Consider the following 21,204-nt stretch of genomic DNA (forward strand, 5'->3'; position numbering starts at 1 on the left):
CTCGGTGTTGCCCACCTTTACATTTTGAATTTTTTTAGCCTATTGAAATTCTGCTCTCTGAAGACAAAGTCCCCAATTCTGAATTCCTCCCTCCTTGTACTGCCACAGGAATATCTGTGTGCCTTCCTTGGTCTGGGACCAACAAGGGCTCCCCTTAAGCTTCAGATATTAGCGTATAACATTAGGTGCCAATCCTGATGCTGGATCTATGCAGGCAGACCTCTGGCACCATGTGGAGTTTCACTGAAGGCAAAGGAGCTGTGCGCAGATCCCAGTGCAAGACTAGAGCCTTCAATGATCAAAGCATCAACAGGCAGTACCCTTCCATTCGTTACAAATAAGCCATTTATACTGTACTATATGCAAAAAATATAGATCATGATTAGAACTGGGCAAATAACTGATTTTTTTGGATCAGCCTGAATAAAAAAAAATCAATTTTTTCACCAACTGTAAAAAAAGATCAATTTAAGGTCGAACAAACATAAAAATGGCCCTAGTGGGTCAGACCAATGGTCCACCGAGGCCAGTAGCCTGTCTCTGACACTGGCCAGTACCAGAGCTTCACTGGGAGTGTACAGAACAGGTTAGTTCAAGAGAGTCACCCTGTCTTCCCCTTCCAGCTTTTGGCAGTCAGAGGTTTAGGGTCGCCCCAAGCATGGGGTTGCAACCCTGACCATCTTGGCTAATTTTCATTGATGGACCTATCCTCCATGAACTTATCTATACTTTGGCTCTCCCAGCATCCTCTGGCAATGAGTTCTACAGGTTGACTGTGCATTGTATGAGGAGGTACTTCCTTTTGTTTGTTTTAAACCTACTGCATGTTAATTTCATCAGGTGTCACCTGGTTTTTGTATTGTGGGAAAGGGTAGATAACATGTCTCTATTTACTTTTCCCACACCATTCATGATTTTATAGAATTCTATCATATTCCCCCTTAGTCTTATCTTTTCTAAGATGAAGAACCCTAATCTCTTAGTCTCTTCTCATATGGAAGCTGTTCCATACCCTTGATCAATTCTGTTACCCTTCTCTGAATCTTCCTAGTTCCACTATATCATTTTTTTCAGATGGGGCAACTAGAACAGTACACAGTATCCAAGCTGTGGGCACGCCGCAGATTTATATAGTGGCATTATGATATTTTCTGTCCTATTTTCTATCCCTTTCCCAATAGTTCCTAACTTACTGTACTCCTGAGGGAATTCTGCACCAAAATATTAAAAATTCTACACCAAAAAATAAAAACTCAGCAAATTTTGTCAATAAATAAATGTGGAGGCTCCAGCATGGCAGTGGGGAGCAGATCGCCCTGCGGCCCTCTCCCCCTGGGATGTGGACTCGGCAGTAAGATTGCACCTCACCCTGACAAGCGCAAGGGCCAGTCCTGCCCCAGAAACACCTGGGGCCCTGCCCCTTCACACCAGGTGCACCAAGATAGTAAGTGAGAGGGACAGAGTCTCACATGAATGCCCAACCCAGGCTGCCCATCTAGCAGTGGAACAAGCAGACTCAGCCTGGCAGGATCCAAGTGTGGAGGAGCTTAATGTGGAGGGGATCCAGCTGTGGATTGAGAGGGTTCTGTGTGAGGCAATCTGGGGGCGGACTGCTCAGTGGGGGTCTGGGTGTGGGGGGAATCTGGATGCACAGGGGCTTGTTGAGGAGTTCTGGGTGCTTGGGAAATGGGACTCTGTGGGGTGTCCAGGTGAAGGTGGTTGGGGCTCCTTGGGGGGGGGGGCGGGTCCTGAGTGTGGGGGCACTGGGCTTGGCAGGGGGGTCTGGGTGCAAGGGACTCAGTGGTGGGAGTCCGGGTCTGGGGCAAGTGGGCTTTGGTCCTGGCAGAACCAAGACTGGAGAGTCGGAGACCTCCTGGACTACGACCGGGGAGACTGGCTGGATCCCCTGATGCTCACTCAGCGCATGGGGCTCTCCAGACCTTGTACTCCCCGGCACGTACTTTAGGAGGTGAAGGCCGCTTTGCCGCCTGCTGCTCGGGTTTACCTCGATCGGGTCCTGCATGAGGGCACGCCCCGCCCACCCTCTACCCCTGGCCCGCCGGATCTTTTAATTGGGCCCCTACCCCGTGGACCCAACCGACCCCCTCACCCCTTCACTGCGACCTGGCTGCACGAGCTGCAGCTGTCTGTTTCCAAACCGCACCAAGGAAACATCTATACATGGTTGTGCTCCACACCCTACACGCCCTCACCCTGGTGTCCTGCCCCAATACAAAATGGCGGGACCTCCTGCCACCTTTGGAGGGTGAGGAGCCCCAGTGGACCAGCCTATATTCCACCTTGGTCCCGAGGCCCGCAGGGGATATCAGTTGGTGGCTCCTTCACGGAGCCATGAGCATGGGCGTATTCTTGGTGTGGTTCACCTCTATCCCAGACACCTGCCCCTTTTGCAGCATGAGGGAAACCCTGGCACATGTATATCTGGAGTGTGCCAGGCTGCAGCCCCTATTCCGGCTCCTCACAAATATTTTATTATGTTTTTGGTTGCACTTCTCCCCTCACCTTCTTATTTATGCACTCCCTATCCGTGGCCCCACAAAGTCATGGGATCTCCTGGTCAACCTCCTCCTGGCCCTAGCTAAAATGGCCATCTATAAAACCAGAGCGAGGAGGTTGGCTGATGGAGTCTCCTGTGACGGTGGGGCCTATTTCCGATCCTTAGTCCGTTCACGTATCGGGGCAGAGTTCCTCTGGGCTCCCTTGACGCCTTTGAGGAGCAGTGGGCACTGTCCAGGGTTCTCTGCTCGGTGTCCCCATCCGGTTCCCGTCGTTTGACCCTTTGACCGCACTCCTGTCCCTGTTATTTCATTAGTTGTCCCCCAGATTTATTTGGTGTCCCGGTCCTGTGGATCCCCCTCTTAGGCTGGGTGGGGATCCTTTAGCAGTGGACGGGCTTTTCCCGCCCCCTTCCCGGATCCCAGTAGGGCAAGTGGGGTTTGGTGGGGTGGAGGTCTGGGTGCAGCTGGTTGGGGCTCAGTGGGGTGGGAGTTGGAGTGCAGGAGGCTCAGCAGGGGAGTGAAGGGGGGCTCTGGATGCATGGGGGTTGGGCAGATGGGGGAGCAGCTCCCCATACAGTGACCTGTCCCCCCGCGGCTGAGGAGCAACGTGTGCAGGAAGCTGGGGGGCAGAGCTTCCTGCAGCTGGGGAAGGTTTCTGGGGGTGGATCTGACCTGGCCCTGGCCCCGCCCCTGGACACTCCTTGCAGAGGAAGAGGAAGTCCCGTCTTCCCCCTCCCCCAGCCCAGCCAGGACTAGCAGCTGATCCCGGCGTAGGAGCCACCTGATAGTGTGTCCTCAGCCCTGCCCTCTCCCTCCCTCCCTCCCACAGTGATTTACCTCTTTGCTGGCTGCTCTAGGTGCCCAAAATGACGCGCCCGCACTGCTGGGGAGGGGCACATGACCGCTCTTGCGGCTTTCCTTTGCTTCTCCTTCATTTTCTGCTGGGAAGCAAAGAAATCTGAGGGGGGCATGACTGCTACATGCGCACAGTGGCGCAGAATTCTCCCAGGAGGAATACTGTTAGCCTTTTGGACTTCTGCTGTGCATTAAGCTGAAATTTTCAGAGAACTATCCACTAACAAAACATTTTGTTTGACCCAATCTGAGACATTTCATTTTGTTTGAGGCTTTTTATTACCTTTAAAAAAATGAAATGGAAGTAAAGTTCTAAACAAAAAGACACTGTAAAAGTTGAAACATTTTGTTTCAAAAATGTCAAAACAAAACATTCATACTCTTTCAGAATGTTGTGTGTTCTCAACCAAAACAATCTGATGAATTCAACTTGAAATTGAAAAATGTTTCAGTGTTTTTCACCAAATCTGCATTTTGCAATGAAAAATGTTTTGTCCACATTTTTTTTTTGCCCATCTCTAATCATAACAGCTCTTTGGGACCTCTGCGGTTTATTATTTTGGCAAAGCAAGATCAACTAATCCTCTGTCCAAAGCAATATTTTTGGATGGTTTTAGGTCACAGAACATGCAATAATCATAGTCTCCATGAGTCTACTTTCCAGAAGGTCCTTCACTCTCAGAAAGTGAAAAGAGGCTTTGTTACAATCACTTTACCAGGTCTGTAGATTGAAAGTTGTTTATCAAGCTCTCGTTCAGCTTTTCAAATCCACTTACTTCCTGACAGCAACACTTTGGTGTTATAATTCAGAGAGAATCCCCTCAGAGAGAATGGGATTGGAGATGCTTCCGTTCAGAAATCTTATCAAAGGGGTGAGCTCTGTGCATCTGAAATGGATTGTGAAAAGGCTCGTTTCTTATCTTTCACAAACTGAAGATTCCTCTTCCCCTTTCCAATTGTTACATTTGGATTCCCTGCTTCCTGTTGGAACAGGCCACTGGACAGGCTCTGAAACTCTGCAGATGCCAAAGCCCTGTCATCCAGACAAAAGCCCTGTACTTCTACACCAGCCATGTGTTCCTGGGGACTCTCCTCCCCCAACTCCCATGCAGTCGTGATACATTAGAATGGGGTTCGCCAGCCAATGGCTACCTCTAGGATCCACCCATAGGATCGTATTCATAGCACGTAATCTAACATAGCATCTGGCTGTCTTACGTGTTAAAGAAAATCTCCCCTGAGTGTGTGCGTGCATATGAGGGAGAATAATGTGAAATTCCCCTCGTCTTAGCTATCCACTCCTGCAGCCCACCCACGACCTGCCCTTCTCTGTTCTCTCATTGTAGAGTCCCTAACCATCTTCCCCAAGACTCTGAAAAACAGGTGGCAGAGCTCCTTTCAGCATCGGTGGTAAAGAGCAATGCATGGAGCAACACCCTTTGTGGTGGAAAGAGCTCAATGATGATGCAAAAATGATATTAATAAAATCATTATAATTTATTTTTTAAATATTAGGTTGTTACAAATTTGTTTGCACCTTTATCGAATATTAAGATATAGCTACAAGTATGTTAAAGGCAGGATACTTGGAAATATGCCAATACCTGTGTATGTTTTAGTTAGTTATGTTATAAAATGTTCAGCCTGATTAGAGATATTGCAGGAAGTTTCTGTTTTCTGTCACCCCAAAACAAACCAAATATCAGGGTGATCACCCTTCTTTGCCATAAACCCATGTTTATAACTGCAAAGAGTTTCTTATCTAGAACAGGACAGCTAACTCTTGTATAAAATACCAGTTTGGTACAGCTGGTACCAAGAAAACAAACCATGAAAAACATGAATGTTTTAGGAAAGGATTGATTGCGAAAAGAAATGTAGGGTTGTGTTGTCAGAACAATAAATTTAGGTGTGAAGTGGGCTTTTTCACCCTCCCAAGAAAAACGAAGTAGACCCACACAAAGAATGGCAGAAATATACGTGCTGAAATGAATTTTATAATTACTGTAAAATTTTCATTCAGAATAGCTTCTAGGAAAAAATGTGTCATTGGAAATGTTTTACAACTTTGTTCATTTCTTCAATGGCGAATCATTTTGAATGGCATATTTGCAAGTATTTTAACTGAATGCAAAGCATCTAATGTAATTTCCTAATATCATTGTTAAGGAAATGGTAAAATGCTTTCTAATGATCTTTCTAAACTAATTACTCATGTAAGAAGCCATTTAAATATATTTGTATTAATTAAGACTTAATTAATTACTGGCAGTGCTCAAGCCACCCCCTCACCCAACTCAGGATGACAAGAAGAATCATCTTTCCAAAAATTGTCATACAGACTCAACAACTTCTTTAATAACTATTTAACCTAAAGTATTTCTTTAAGAATTATTTAATTTTAAAGGATTGTTTTGAGAATTGTTAAACTCTAATAAAACGGAAGGAATATCACAGAAAATGGACTGAATACAAAGAAAGTTAAATTCTAAACTTAAGGATCTTCTGTGAATCTCCTGCCACAAAGACATAGGAAATAGAACTGGAAAGAAAGAATTACAACCCTAATGAACATATGCATTAACAAACTACTTATTCATATGATGAAGAGGCTCCTAAGGACAACCCACTAAGGTACTTAAGCAAAAAAAGAATGTCAGCAACCAGCTTTGAATCTAAACAAGCCTGAAAGAGATGTGTTTTCCTATAGTTTCATCAAAATAGGAAGAAGGGTATAAAAGCTCTGAAGAGAGCACCCATCTCACATGCTCCCCGCTACCATGCTCAAACACACACGTTGCTCATCAACTTATCCTGTCCATCTCTACAAGCAAGCTACAGCAGACAGCTCAGAAAAGCAGAGAAAAGACTCAAGAAGAAACCAACCCTAGGAAAACTTCAACAGGACTTCAGCATGGATTGGTGAGAAGTTAACTAAGACACTGCCAAGGGACTAGACTTAAAACACTTGTAAAGATTTTAATAGGATATGGAAATACTATAGTAACTGAAGACACTAACAGTTCTGCCTATTAATTAACAAATGGTTAGACCAAGTATTCTTGGAGAGGATATAGGAGCTAAACATTGGTAAAGAGAGAAACAGTGGAATTTAATTAAAGATTCTTAATATTTGTAATTGGCCTGTCTCAAGGCAGCTCCTTAAATAGCATCTTCTAAATAACTGATTGAAATATTTCCTTCAGTTTCATAGGATCTAGTTAAGATTGCTTACTTTGCCCAAGTATAAACTGTTTACGTTATCAATGAAATGCCAAAAAAGACCCACCTGCCCTTTAACAAATTATTTTACCCACTTATAAAGAGTTTACGTATCAATGAGATACTAAGCTGGGCTCACAGTAAATTTAGGAAATAATATACTTTGGTCTTAACTTCCCAAACAAAGAATGCCCCCAGAAGTGGTTCATTCTCAAAGGTGTAATGTCTCTTAAAACTCTCCGGAGAGACACACAGACGAGACTGTAATGGAAGTAACTAGTTTATCACTCGTGTTCTGTCATTTGTATCGATTTAATGCTTCCCCCCCACACACACCTTTAATAATAAAATAGCCATGGTTAAAAATTGTGATTATTTTGCTTTGTTTTAATTGTGGTGTCCCCTAGGTATGTAAAATACTGGCAGTCACATCCCTGAACTGGCAATAAGAGAAACAGTTACTAATAAACGTCTACCATTTCTTGTTTCTCTAAACTAAACATAGTTGGTAATTTTTAAAATAAAATTACTTGGCATCCAACAATTTAAAATTACCCCTTTCTATTCCACACTTTGGTCAGATTAAGAGGCAACAACTGGAATAACTTTAAGTTGACAGAACAAGAAGTAATGGTCTCAAGTTGCAGTGGGGGAGGTTTAAGTTATTATGGTTTAGGATATTAGGAAAAACTTTTTCACTAGGAGGGTGGTGAAGCACTGGAATGCGTTACCTAGGGAGGTGATGGAATCTCCTTCCTTAGAGGTTTTTAAGGCCCAGCTTGACAAAGCCCTGGCTGGGATGATTTAGTTGGGGATTGGTCCTGCTTTGAGCAGGGGTTGGACTAGATGACCTCCTGAGGTCCCTTCCAATCCTGATATTCTATGATTCTACAAAGTGCATGCAACCTATGTTTTAATCAGTCAGCTGATGCTTTTCATTTTCAAGGCCCCCAGCTGCAACTATTCCATATGTAGAAATCCCATTGGCTGTAGTAATATTTCCAGAGGTGGCGGGGCTTCTAACTTGAGCCCTTTATTTATATTTAAGCACCACTGAAATCTTGCTTTAGTACAAAGCAATGTGTTATCTTGTAGGTTTGATCTGCAGGACTCAAATCAGGAAGGACTTTCTCTTTCTCTTTTTTTTTTAATAAACCAAGTAATAAGAAATTAATTCAAGAACGTCCCTTAAATCAAAGACAGCTTTTAACCTCATTAATGCTAAGCTCTCCCGTCACAAGGAGATCAAGTGTTCACTTGAAGAAAAGTACCTGCTTTCTGAAACACATAGAGGTGAACAAAATCCTAAAGGAGCTGCTCAGAGCAACTGCTCAATTAAATATAAAAATGACTAGTTTATGTCCAGAGAAGAACAGGTTAGTGGAGCAGTGTCTTCCTTCCCTCTGAAAACACAATTAGTTAAAGAGTGCAGTGCGACAAAAGCAAAGCCAAGCCCGCTGATTGAGCAGTTACTCTTCCCCCAGGAGAGCAGAGCTGCGGTGGTCCACCTGCCTTTTTGCAAAAGTCTAATGAGGTTTATACCACCCGTATTTCCGTTAGGCACTTATGTTTTCTTTTACTGAACACCTGTGTGGGAATGAGTGGCTCGTTAAAGTGCAGGCCATACGCCAGTAGCCCAGCATAGGAAGTCTTCCTCACATGGCCATGTTGATGTACCTCAGCCCTGGTTCCAAGAATCCCTGATCCTTCTGAACCTACTAACCCAAGTTTGCTAATATAGCCGCATTTTGCGGTACGTAGTGGTTTGATTCTGTAAACCAATGTCCTGCTCAACCTCACAACTCATTTTGATTTGTGGCCTAAGACTCAAACCCAGCTACTCAGAGAGGAAAAGCTAGTGAATTAGCTCACTGTGCCACTCAGCCCTCAAAAGATACTCCGAAAAAAAAGAAGAAGAAATGCCAGTGTAGTTCTCTTAAGAAAAAAAAATCTCCATCATCTCTTATCTAAATTCCATCAACTCATGCAACTTCCTAGGAAGGGAAGGATAGCCCAGTGGTTATGGCACTGCCTTTGAACACAGGAGAACCTGATTCAATTCCCTGCTCTGCCATGGACTTCCAGTGTGACCTTGGACAAGTCACTTAGCCTTTCTGTGCCTCAGTTCCCCATGTTTAGAGTAGAGACAATAATGCTTCACAGGGGCTTTGAGATCTGCTGATGAAAAGCCCTCTATAAGAAATAGGCATTATCATTTTCAATTGTGCCTCTCCTTTTCATTTACATACAACTTAGGCAAACTACTGGCTAATGGGTGTGTTACGTTCTTACGGTCAAGCCAGTGTTCTTCAGTTCTCACACAGCATCGCCTCTGTGCAGCCACGCAACACAGAACAGAGAATATAAACCTGCCTGGAATGGGAAGATCTTGAGTAAGGTCACCATACAGCAAAGCAAGTGAGCACATGCTGAATTATAAGCACATTCTTTAGATCCCATTAAAGTCTGTGGGACTCACCACCACGAGCTTACATTAAGCATCTGCTTAAATACTTCCCTGAAGAGGCATGGAATACCTAACATGCTTAAAATTAAGCATGTGCTTAAGTGCTTTCCTGAATTAGAGCCTCTAAAGGGGAACTGTTCTGACTGATCCCTATATTGGACTCATCCGATCAAGTCTCCCCCACCCCCAAAAGTCTCATCATACTCTGCCTGCTGGGGGTATAGGAGCTATGATCTTTTCCTGCCAACAATCTAGTGGAAACATGGTGTGCTGTTGTAACCCACACACCTCCTGGGTGTCGTGTTGTGTCCCATCTAGTGGCACCGAGACCACTTAGAGAGAGAGAGAGTTAAATGAGTCTGCTCTACAGCTTTAGCTAACAGCCAGTTGGCTCTTAGCTCATGTGACAGAGGCTCCTGCACTAAGCTCCAGAGGTCCCAGGTTCAATCGCGCCCGCCGACCTGGGTCTGTCAGCGTTACACTGGCACATCCTTCAGGAGCCTCGTCCTTCACTCCATGGGCTGGCGGGGTCACGTTCAGCACCTGGAAGGGTTGCGGGTCCTTCACAACTTCCCTGAGCAATTTCCACTACTTTTGAGTTATGTTCAGGGGTTGAAGGGCAGACCCTGAACAATAACTAGCAACGCTCGCTTCTTTAATTCTTCATAATAATACTCTGTGCTTTATTCAAACAAGGCAGAGACTGTAACTTGGTGCTGATGTGAAAAGAAAATACCATGTCCCCATGCGTTAAAGATATTGGCCCCGACCCTGTCCCTGGCTACCGTGTAAAGAGGCCATAGGAAGGACAGCACTGCCCCCTCGGGACTGCACTCGGTGGCATAGCATGGGTGGCCCTGCGTCACCCTCATTCACAGCTCTAGCAGAGGGACATGGTGGAGGCCTGGGGCTGCTTTAAGTTGCTCTAGGGACTGGAATTCAGAAAAGCTGCACCCATGCTGTCCATTCTGCAAAGCACAGCACTGGATCTGGGCCAGCGGGTATAACTGTTCATTTGCTTGCGTAGCCCACATTAAACCAGCGTGGGTCTTTGCTCCTCTGTAGAAAAGCTTTTTAAATCTGCCACTGCCGCTAGGTTGATGAACCTGATGCGTTAATTCAAGCAGCAAGCCTCATGCTTCTCGATCCTGGGATCAATCTCCACCGCCTGTCCAGGGTGCCGGAATTGGTGTCCACGTGCATTTTAACACTGATTAGGAAAGCAGGTTGTTCTGCAAAAATCACTGTTATCAATTCAACTATTCTTCAGCCACTCCACTTGCCTTTCCGTCTGAAAAGACAACCCAGCAGGAGGCAGCCTCCACACAACACAATGCAGAACTACACTACTCAGAACACCTCCACCACCCCAAGCACTCATGTAATAGTAAGAGAAATTACAACACAGCCCCTGGGGGAAGATGGCTGCATTCCAGCCCCGGCATATTAAACTAGCAGTAGCAGGGCAAGAGTTTAATATTGCAGTGGGAGAACAAATGTCTTTTAAACTCCGTCTACATTGGTCACTATTTATTTTCCTTGCAAACTCAACCAAGAGAGCTGTTAGTAATTCCGTCAGGATTACTCTGAACTTTACAGAGTTTTAATTAGTTTTGTTTTCTTACACCATTTAAATAGTGCTGTCAAAGGAGTACATTTAAGCACCCAAAAATGCCCAAAGCATTTTCTTTTTGTTGGGTGCAAACACACAGAAATTGTATCCCAAACATTGGTTTTAATTTGATCATTCCAAAACGTTGACAGATTCCAAGCGTTCTATGCAGTTAGTTCTACAAGGGGGCTGCCAGCCTCAAGAATGAGCCTTGTGTGAGCAGTTAAGCAACTGACTCTCAAATCTGGAACTCACTCCCAGATCCGGACAATCACGAGTCTCAGCCCTTCAGGACAAAATGGAAAACCCACTAGCATCCCCAAATCACACACGTCCAAAGTAACATGAATTCTGTCCATGCACACAAAGCAGACAGGACCTCTGTTTGTAAGGTCTGATCCAAATTCCCCCAGCCTCAGAATGCTACTGAATTTACCCAGCTAGGAAGCGTGATGTGCTAAGACACCCCTTTTTTAATCAACAGAAAGAACACTGCAAGAAATGTCTATCAACCCCTCCCCGCTTCAGAAACTGAAAATATAATCTGCATAAATGTAGACACCATCTGATGACATTAACCTGCAATTTTTGCCACCAATGACTGGAAAAAGAAACTCTTTTATTCAATGGTAGTCACACTGCTAACTGGCCAGCTTCTGTTTATTCACCTATACATACATAGTTTCTCCTTAGTAACAACGGCTAAGGCTAAGTTTATGAAACTTTTCTGGAAAAACTGTTTATCCAAATCTAGCCTGATTCTAAATAATACAGATATTTTCAACTCTACCAAGATACAAAGGACTTATCAGTAAATACATGAATTATATTTTTATTGGGGGGTTGATCAGGATATCTAGATGAAAATGCATAACTTCCAAGGCTAGATTATAAAAAGGCAAAAACGTGATGTTAATGTTTATGCAGTGCTTTGAAGATATAAAACCAGGAAGTGCTAGGGATTTTTGTGTTTTGTTGGACAGCTCCAACTCCTTAGATACAAGAATCAAGTTAGACTTTAAAGGGCAATCTGCAGAATACAAGTATGCTCAAACTGGTGTAGGTTATTAGAAAACGAGGGTAGAAAAAGATGTGTGTAACAGGGCAAGGTCCACTTAATTCAGTTTATAGGTACTGAGAGGAAGAATAAGCTTTTGCAAAAATACTTAACCCAATGGAAGAGCTGTCATTTTATTTTTATTCCGAAGGAGACAGTTTATTTTCCCAAACAAAAATTCCCTGTTGTGTTTGCAATCCAAACATGGCAGCATCATGACAACTGAAAGGGTAAGTCTACATTGCAACTGAGAGTGAGCCTCCCAGCCCAGGGAGACAGATGCTTGAGCTAGCATGCTAAAAGCACCAGTGGGGAGGGAGCTTGGTCTCTCATGCCACTTGAGAGCCCACGCGAAGCCTGAGACACAGTGTCCAAACTGCTGTTTTGAGTGTACTAACTTGAGCCCTGCTTGTGCAAGTCCATCTACCCAGGTTGGCAGTCTCACTCCCAGTTGCAGTATAGAGGGACACAAAGTGACATTAACTAGAAACTGACCAGATTCCAAAGTGAAGCCAACCACTCTATTTATACCACCGGAGCTCAGAACAAAAATCAGAAAGTGAACAATTTACCGACAGAGTGAAAAGGTCATATCTATTATGATATTTCTAAAATTCTTTCGGGTTTCATAAACTAGGGGGCAAATGTGATTTTTTTAAAGTTGACAGTATCCCATTAACTTATCATTTTTATTGTGAATCATTTTCAGAAATCTAAAATAATCAGATTCATAGCACACTTCTGTACTAATCATTAACACATGAAAGGATGAGTATTAAGTTTAATAATGCCTTAGAATAATGCAGAATTCACCTTCGGGGCAAAATTCTTCCCTCAGATACACATGCACAATGACTCTCTGATAGCAGTAGGGGCTGTAAGTATGGTGTGGGGGTGAGGACAAATCTGTCTCTACAGGCTTTGACCCCACAATGAGATCTAGACAGAATCCTGCTCCTGAACAGAGCTCCATTGATATCACTGTGGTTCCCCATGGGCATAAAGATTCACACATGGGAATCAGTTTGCAGGACTGGAGCCTAAGAATTTAGAGGGTTTATCAATTATTTTTTCTCTCCAAGTGGTAGTAAATTTTTGGCAGACGTCTCACAAGGACAAAGGCTAAAGGTTATTTCCCCCCTGGCTAAGTGTACCCATGGATTTCATTCATTCACTGAAACATTTCAAAGCAAAACTACTGATTGATTTATGCGAACAATTTCCCCCCACTTAAAACTGTTTTCTGTGAATGCACTGTAATTGCTATGCTATGGCTACAAAGGAAAACCCTGCCAAAATATTGTAGCAATGCTGGTTAAGTTCTTATTATAAAACACTTATTTTACATTAATTCAAACCTAGACTGAAATTTGGCACTCAGTCAAAGAATGGTTGTAAACTACCATCACTTACCAGATATTGTTCAAATTGCCATGGCTGTTTTTCAGTTACAGGAGGGCATATAAATTTTAAGTTTAACAGACCATCATGTTTTCTCTTCTGATTCAAAAATTGCTTTGTTGGGTTGTTTTAAAATGAAAACTCTCCCAAAAACCCTGCGTGCTCCGCAAAGGCTTTATATCAGAAAGGTCACAAGGACTTAGTCACCATTTTTTATTCTTCTTTTCATTGCCTTTATGTGTATAAAATTTCTAGTACATCATACATAAGAGTTTGTTAGAAAATGTAAGTATAGAGTTGCATTCCCAGCTCCACCACTGACTTGCTATGTGACCTTGACTAAATCATTTAAACCATCCTTTTTAAGTTGTGTGCCCAAATCTATATCAAAAGTGGCCTCATTTTAGAAGTGCTAAGAACACACAACTCTTGTGGAAATCTGATTGCTCCGTCCTCTCTGTAAATCAAGCCACTTTTATTTAGGTGTGTAAGGTCCTGATCTTGCAAACAATTACACAAGTACTTAATTCCCCAAAGGCAAATAGTCCTCTAACTTCAGTGGGACAATTTAAGTATTTAAAGTTAAGTATATGCTTAAGGGCTTTGCTGGATTGGAGCCAAAGTTTGAAATGGTTGGTCATAATCTCTCTGTGCTACAGTTTCTCCATCTGTAAAACAGGGATAGCAAGTCACACTTTTGTGAAATACTTTGAGATCCAGGGATTAAAAAAATTAAAACACCTGTAAGTGCCATGTATTAATTATTATTTTGGGGCAGCAGCAGCCATTCCATAGTTAAGGCTGAAGTTAGCTCTCCATTATAAGCCCAGTTTTCTACACATCCAAACCTCTGCTTCCCCCACAAGAAACACAAACACACACACACACACACACACACTCAACTTCCCCACCAAAGAAACTGATCTTCCTGAAATTTTGTGTTCTCCTCCTCATCCATTTTAATATTATTTATTTACGTACTTATGGAAAGTTTGGCAAAAGAAAATAAATCCAAAGATAGGGTGTTCTGAAAATTTTGCTGTCAATTACTTTGGGGAACAAACAAACACTTTTTTTTTTTTGTGGCTCATCATATCTCTAAAATGGCTTAGTCCAGAAACTTCAGATTTGTTGTGTTGTTAGCCTTGCTGAAAAGAAGTGCCTTTGAGTGTTTTGGGGGTGGACTGGTGGGACCATTAAAAAAAGAAACAATGATTAAGTGTATAAAAAGCAACATTTACAATATAAATGTGTATAACTGTAAACTGACCTCACTGCAGGTACTTGGCTGGGCTAGAGTTTGGGAGGTGGGAGATGAGAGGCAAATGTAGCACAGAAGTCTGGGAAGGGGTATGGAAAGGAAGGCAAAGGTCAGGAGAGATTCATAGATTCATAGATATTAAGGTCAGAAGGGACCATTACGATCATCTAGTCTGACCTCTGGCACGATGCAGGCCACAGAATCTCACCCACCCACTCTTGCAATAAACCTCCCACCTATGTCTGAGCTATTGAAGTCCTCAAATCATGGTTTAAAGACTTCAAGGAGCAGAGAATCCTCCAGCAAGTGACCCGTGCCCCATGCTACAGAGGAAGGCAAAAAACCCTCAGGGCCTCTTCCAATCTGCCCTGGAGGAAAATGCCTTCCGGACCCCAAATATGGTGATCCGCTGAACCCTGAGCGTGTGGGCAAGATTCACCAGCCAGATGCCCAGGAAAGAATTCTCTGTAGTAACTCAGATCCCACCCCATCTAACATCCCATCACAGGCCATTGGGCCTATTTACCATGAATAGTTAAAGATCAATTAATTGCCAAAATCATGTTATCCCACCGTGCCATCTCCTCCATAAACTTATCGAGTTTAATCTTGAAGCCAGATAGGTCTTTTGCCCCCACTGCTTCCCTTGGAAGGCTATTCCAGAACGTCACTCCTCTGATGGTTAGAAACCTTCATCTAATTTCAAGTCTAAACTTCCCAATGGCCAGTTGTTCTTGTGTCCACATTGGTACTGAGGTTAAATAATTCCTCTCCCTTTCCGGTATTTATCCCTCTGATATATTTATAGAGAGCAATCATATCTCCCCTCAACCTTCTTTTGGTTAGGCTAAACAAGCCAAGCTCCTTGAGTCTCCTTTCTTAAAACAGGTTTTCCATTCCTCGGATCATCCTAGTAGCTCTTCTCTGTACCTGTTCCAGTTTGAATTCATCCTTCTTAAACCTGGGAGACCAGAACTGCACACAGTATTCCAGATGAGGTCTCACCAGTGCCTTGTATAACGGTACTAACAACTCCTTATCTCTACTGGAAATACCTCACCTGACGCATCCCAAGACCGCATTAGCTTTTTTCACAGCCATATCACATTGGCGGCTCATAGTCATCCTGTGGTCAACCAATACTCCAAGGTCCTTCTCCTCCTCCCTTACTTCTAACTGATGCATCACCCCAGCTTATAACTAAAATTCTTGTTATTAATCCCTAAATGCATGACCTTACACTTCTCACTATTAAATTTCATCCTATTACTATTACTCCAGTTTACAAGGTCATCCAGATCCTCCTGTATGATATCCCGGTCCTTCTCTAAATTGGCAATACCTCCCAGCTTCGATTCGTATCATCTGCAAACTTTATTAGCACACTCCCACTTTTTGTGCCGAGGTTAGTAATAAAAAAATTAAATAAGATTGGTCCCAAAACCGATCCCTGAAGAACTCCAGCGGTAACCTCCCTCCAGTCTGACAGTTCACCTTTCAGTACGACCTGCTGTAGCCTCCCTTTTAACCAATTCTTTATCCACCTTTCAATTTTCATATTGATCCCCATCTTTTCCAATTTAACTAATAATTTCCCATGTGGCACTGTATCAAACTTCTTACTGATATCTAGGTAAATTAGATCCACTGCATTTCCTTTGTCTAAAAAATCTGTTACTTTCTCAAAGAAGGAGATCAGGTTGGTTTGGCACAATCTACCTTTTGTAAAACCATGTTGTATTTTGTCCCATTTACCATTGACCTTTCTCCTTCAGAATTTTTTCCAAGACCTTGCATACTACAGATGTCAAACTAACAGGCCTGTAGTTACCCGGATCACTTTTTTTTCCTTTCTTAAAAATAGGAACCATGTTAGCAATTCTCCAGTCATATGGTACAACCCCTGAGTTTACAGATTCATTAAAAATTCTTGCTAATGGGTTTGCAATTTCATGTGCCAATTCCTTTAATATTCTTGGATTAAGATTATCTGGGCCCCCTGATTTAGTCCCATTAAACTGTTCGAGTTTCGTTTCTACCTCAGATATGGTAATATCTACCTCCATATCCTCATTCCCATTTATCATGCTACCATTATCCCTAAGATCCTCATTAGCCTTATTAAAGACTGAGGCAAAGTATTTGTTTAGATATTGGGCCATGCCTAGATTATCCTTAACCTCCACTCCATCCTCAGTGTTTAGCGGTCCCACTTCTTCTTTCTTTGTTTTCTTCTTTTTTATATGGCTACAGAACCTTTTACTATTGGTTTTAATTTTCTTTGCAAGATCCAACTCTACTTGACTTTTAGCTTTTCTCACTTTATCCCTACATGTTCTGACCTCAATAAGGTAGCTTTCCTTGCTGATCCCTCCCTTTTTCCACTCCCTGTATGCGTTCCGCTTTTTCTTAATCACCTCTCTGAGATCCTTGCTCATCCAGCTTGGTCTACAACTCCTGCAGATGAATTTTTTCCCCTTTCTTGGGATGGAGACTTCCGATAGCTTCTGCAGCTGTGACTTGAAGTAATCCCAGGCCTCCTCTGCCTTTAGATCCATAAATTCTTCAGTCCAATCCACTTCCCGAACTAATTTCCTTAATTTTTGAAAGTCAGCCCTTTTGAAATCAAAAACCCTAGTCACAGATTTATTTTTGTTTATCCTTCCATTCAGTTTGAACTGAATTAGCTCATGATCACTCGAACCAAGGTTGTCCCCTACAACCATTTCTTCTATGAGGTCCTCACTACTCACCAAAACCAAATCTAAAATGGCATCCCCTCTTGTCGGTTCAGCAACTACTTGATGAAGGAATCCATCAGCTATCGCATCTAGGAAAATCTGAGTCCTATTATTATTACTAGCACTTGTCCTCCAGTCTATATCTGGGAAGTTAAAGTCTCCCATGATCACGCAGTTTCCATTAGTATTTACTTCATTAAAAACAATAAAGAGGGCTCCATCCATATCCAAATTAGATCCCGGCAGTCTCTAGTACACCCCAAGCACTATCACAGGGCAGGATCTAGTAGTTTTCTTCCCCAATGTGATTTTTGCCCAGACGGACTCTGTCTTATCCATTCCATCGCTTCTTATTTCTTTACATTCTACCTCATCATTGATAGACAATGCTACTCCACCACCTTTACCTGTATTTCTGTCTTTCCTAAATAGCACAGACCCTTCAATACCCGTAGTCCAGTCATGACCACTATTCCACCCTGTTTCTGTTATCCCTATAATATCTGGTTTCACTTCCTGCACCAGTAGCTCTAGTTCCTCCATTTTGTTACCTAGGCGCCTCGCATTGGTGTACAAACATCTTCATTTTTGCTGTTTGGCCTCGCTCACGTTCTTTACCCGATTAGGCACGGACATTCTACAGCCAGTATGACCTATTAGACTGGTATCCACACTGCCCTTCCTCCTTATGTCCATTCTCCTACCCACGGCTGTATCCTTTCTTACTTTGTTTTCTTCCCTCTCAATGCTAAAATCCGACATGGAGATTACCTGGACATCTCCCAACCATCTCCCCCAAATTCCTAGTTTAAAGCTCTCTTAATAGTTGTGCCAGCCTCCATCCTAGAAGTCTATTTCCTTCCCTGCTCAGAGGAAGTCCATCCTGAGAGAACTGTCCTCTGTTCATGAATGCCTCCCAGTGGCCATACATCCCAAAGCCCTCCTTATAGCACCACTGCCTGAGCCATCTGTTGATAGTCATAATCTTGTCACACCTTTGTTGCCCTTCTCTAGGAACAGGCAGAATCCCACTGAAGATCACCTGAGCCTCGATTTCCTTAAGCGTCTTCCCCAGCCTCGCATAGTCTCCCTTGATACGTTCCAGAGAGAATCTACCGGTATCATCTGTTCCCACATGAAGGACCATCAGTGGATTCTTTCTCGCTCCCTTTAGGATCCTTTTCAACCTCAGGTCCACATCCCATATCTTAGCACCTGGAAGATAGCACACCCTTCTATTCTCTGGATCAGCTCCGGTTATAGGCCTGTCTATTCTTCTCAGTAAGGAGTCCCTCAGTAAGGAGTAAGGAGTAGACCTGCCTTTTCCTGGTGACGGTGCGATTCTCCAGTCTATCCCCTGTTCCCTCTGGCTGCAAGTTCTTTCCATTCCTATTCTCCCTTGTAATCCTCTTCAACCCATCCTGCATCCTTCTGGGGCTCATATTTGGTATAGTCTCCATTGACTCTTACCCTTTTCCTATAGGACTAGACACTCTTCTCTTCTTCCTTGCCCTTCCACCTTCAGTGACCACCTGCTGAGCCCCTTCTTCATTTTCCAACTCTGCAAACCTGTTCTTGAGCTCTATTTCTCCTTCACTAGCCCATCTTTTCCTCTGCCTGGCATGAAGCCATGCTTCCTGGACTCAGAAAGGAGAGCATGGAGGCAGAGACTTAGATAATATGCTTGTACCTTCCCCTATTTGTTTTCCAATATCAATAAATGTTTTTCAGTGCACTTTACAAACATCAACCATATGATTCCATTGTATAATTTTCTTCACATATACATAGTGGTTTTTTTCCTGGAAGAGGCTGAATATTTAAATAAAAATAGAAGACAAAGCAAGAGGCAACAAACCTATCTTAAAGGAATGTTAAAGATGAACTTAGAGAGGTAGGAGATAGAGTGACCATCTCTGTTTTTTTCTCACCATGGGGACTGCAATGCAGAATCATTGGGGGGGGTTTAATCTCTAAAAATTGCTCTGCGGGTTACAGGTCACAGTTTAATGCACTTTGAGGGTGGAAAAGGAAGCTGGCTGGCAAAGTTTAAGTCCAGGATGAGCTAGTTCCCTCATCCGTCCAGCAAAGCATTTGCAATATGGGATGCTTGTTATTAAGGGGGAAAAAATCTGTGTAAATATTGCCCAGGGGAAAACTCTGAGCAAACATTTAGAAGGATTTACTGAATTAGCCCAAATGCTATTTCTGATTCCTACTGTGAGAAAGTAACCTGGCACTCCACAACCAGGAATTAGGGAAGCAGAGACTGAATTTCAGTTATCTAGACCAGCTATCACTGCGTTAGCCTATTAAAGATACTGCAGTGAAATAAGCTTGGTAGGGCACTGTGACTATACCAAAAAATGATGGCAGGATTATTTGAGGAGGGAGCTTTTCTGATCACTTATTTCAGGATGGTTACTAGAGAAAGTTACTACAGGACTGTCTACATCCTGGAGGAGGATGGAGGGTCAAATCCTGAGCTCCTTGGTCAGTGGGGGGAATTGAGGGGAAAGTGCCTGAGATAAAATTCAGAGTAACAGCCGTGTTAGTCTGTATTCGCAAAAAGAGAAGGAGTACTTGTGGCACCTTAGAGACTAACCAATTTATTTGAGCATGAGCTCACGAAAGCTCTAAGGTGCCACATGTACGCCTTTTCTTTTTTGAGATAAAATTGCGGCTCTGGGGAGGTGTTTGGGGGCTGAACTGCAATTGGGCGGGGGGGGGGGTCTGATCACTCACTGTTCAGGGTTTGTGGGGTGATCTGTGGGTGATTTTCCTGGAGGGGAGATTAACTGAGGCAGAGGAGGGTCTACTTGGGAGACAGCAGGTGAATTGTGATCCCAGCGGGTCCTGCTGGCTTAGTGCCAGGGCTCTGCTGGATGATCTGAGGGTGGCTTTGCACGGGGGAAATTGTGTGTGGGACAGACCGGCTATTTAGAGCTGGAAGGGGGCAAACTGCAGTGCCGGTGGGTCCTGCTCACGCAGTGCCATGGCTCTGGGGATGGCCCAGGTGGGGGGGACTGTGCCCGGGGGAGGGGGCATTTGGGGTACGGAGGCTCTGTCTGGGACTTGCGGTCCCGGTGGGTTCTGTGCCATGAATCAGAGGGTGACTTTGCCCGGCCGGGGGGCGGGAGCTGGGGGTGTAGAGGGGCTGTTAGGGAGCTAGAAGGGGGCGAATCGCACCCCCGGGGGCTCCGCTTTGCCCGGGCTGGATGACTCAGGGGCTGCGGTCCCAGCCCCACGCGTGGCGGCTCCGGAGCGGGGCCAGGCGCGTGTCCCTCCCGGGGAAGCGGCTCCTGTCCCGTCCCCCCGCCCGGACCCCCCAGCCCAGCCCGCCCGGACACTCACCGGGAGGAGCAGGAGCGCGGTGGCCGCGGCTGCGGGGACGCTGAGCTGCGGCGCCGGGCCCCGCACGGGGCCGGGGGTCCCGGGGCGCTCCCAGGGCAGCCGCATCTCCCCGGAGCCAGCCCCAGAGCCCTGCTGCTGCCCTGGCCGGGAGCGAGCGGCGGCTGCCGCGGGGGGGAACCAGCTCCCCGCCTCCTGCCTCCTGTCGCCGCCGCGCCGGGGACGGGGCAGCCCCTCCCCGCGGGGCCGCCGGGGGCACCCTCGGCCCGGAGGGATCCCCCACGGGGAGGGGGTTATTCTGGGACCTGGCCCCCCAGCCGGCGCAGCGCCCCCTCCCTGCCCAGGAAAACCGGCGCTCCGGGAGCCAGCCCTGTCCAAGGGCAGCCGGGTGGCCGCTGGGGGGGGCAGAGGGGGGGGTGTCTTGGGACACCTGGGGCAGGAGACAGGAGCTGCAGGGCCCGGTGGGAGGACTGGCTCCCCAGGGCCCGCTGGGTGAGTCCTTTAGTCCTGTGCACAATGGGTGTCATGAGGAGGGCTCCCGGGAGCCACAGGCAGACAGAGAAATGCAGCCAGCTTCCCTGTATGATAGTCATTGCTTAGGAACAGGAGGACTTGTGGCACCTCAGAGACTAACCAATTTATTTGAGCATAAGCTTTCCTGAGCTACAGCCCACTTCATCGGATGCACAGAATGGAACAGGTAGATACATACATACAT

General features: G+C 44.7%; 1 protein-coding gene across 1 annotated transcript in view; it reads right to left on the reverse strand.

Moving 5' to 3' along the window:
- CRHR2 (corticotropin releasing hormone receptor 2) overlaps positions 1-20,607 on the reverse strand; it is a 246,267-nt gene extending 225,660 nt beyond the window's left edge. The window contains exon 1 of the mRNA XM_084618204.1: positions 20,490-20,607. Within this exon, the coding sequence (XP_084474330.1) occupies positions 20,490-20,594 (105 nt within the window). The 5' untranslated portion in view covers positions 20,595-20,607. The remainder of the gene's footprint in view (positions 1-20,489) is intronic.
- Positions 20,608-21,204: the final 597 nt, after the last annotated feature.

This window comes from Lepidochelys olivacea (genome assembly GCF_965140295.1).
Source record: "Lepidochelys olivacea isolate rLepOli2 genome assembly, chromosome: 2".
Classification (NCBI taxonomy): Eukaryota; Metazoa; Chordata; order Testudines; family Cheloniidae; genus Lepidochelys; species Lepidochelys olivacea.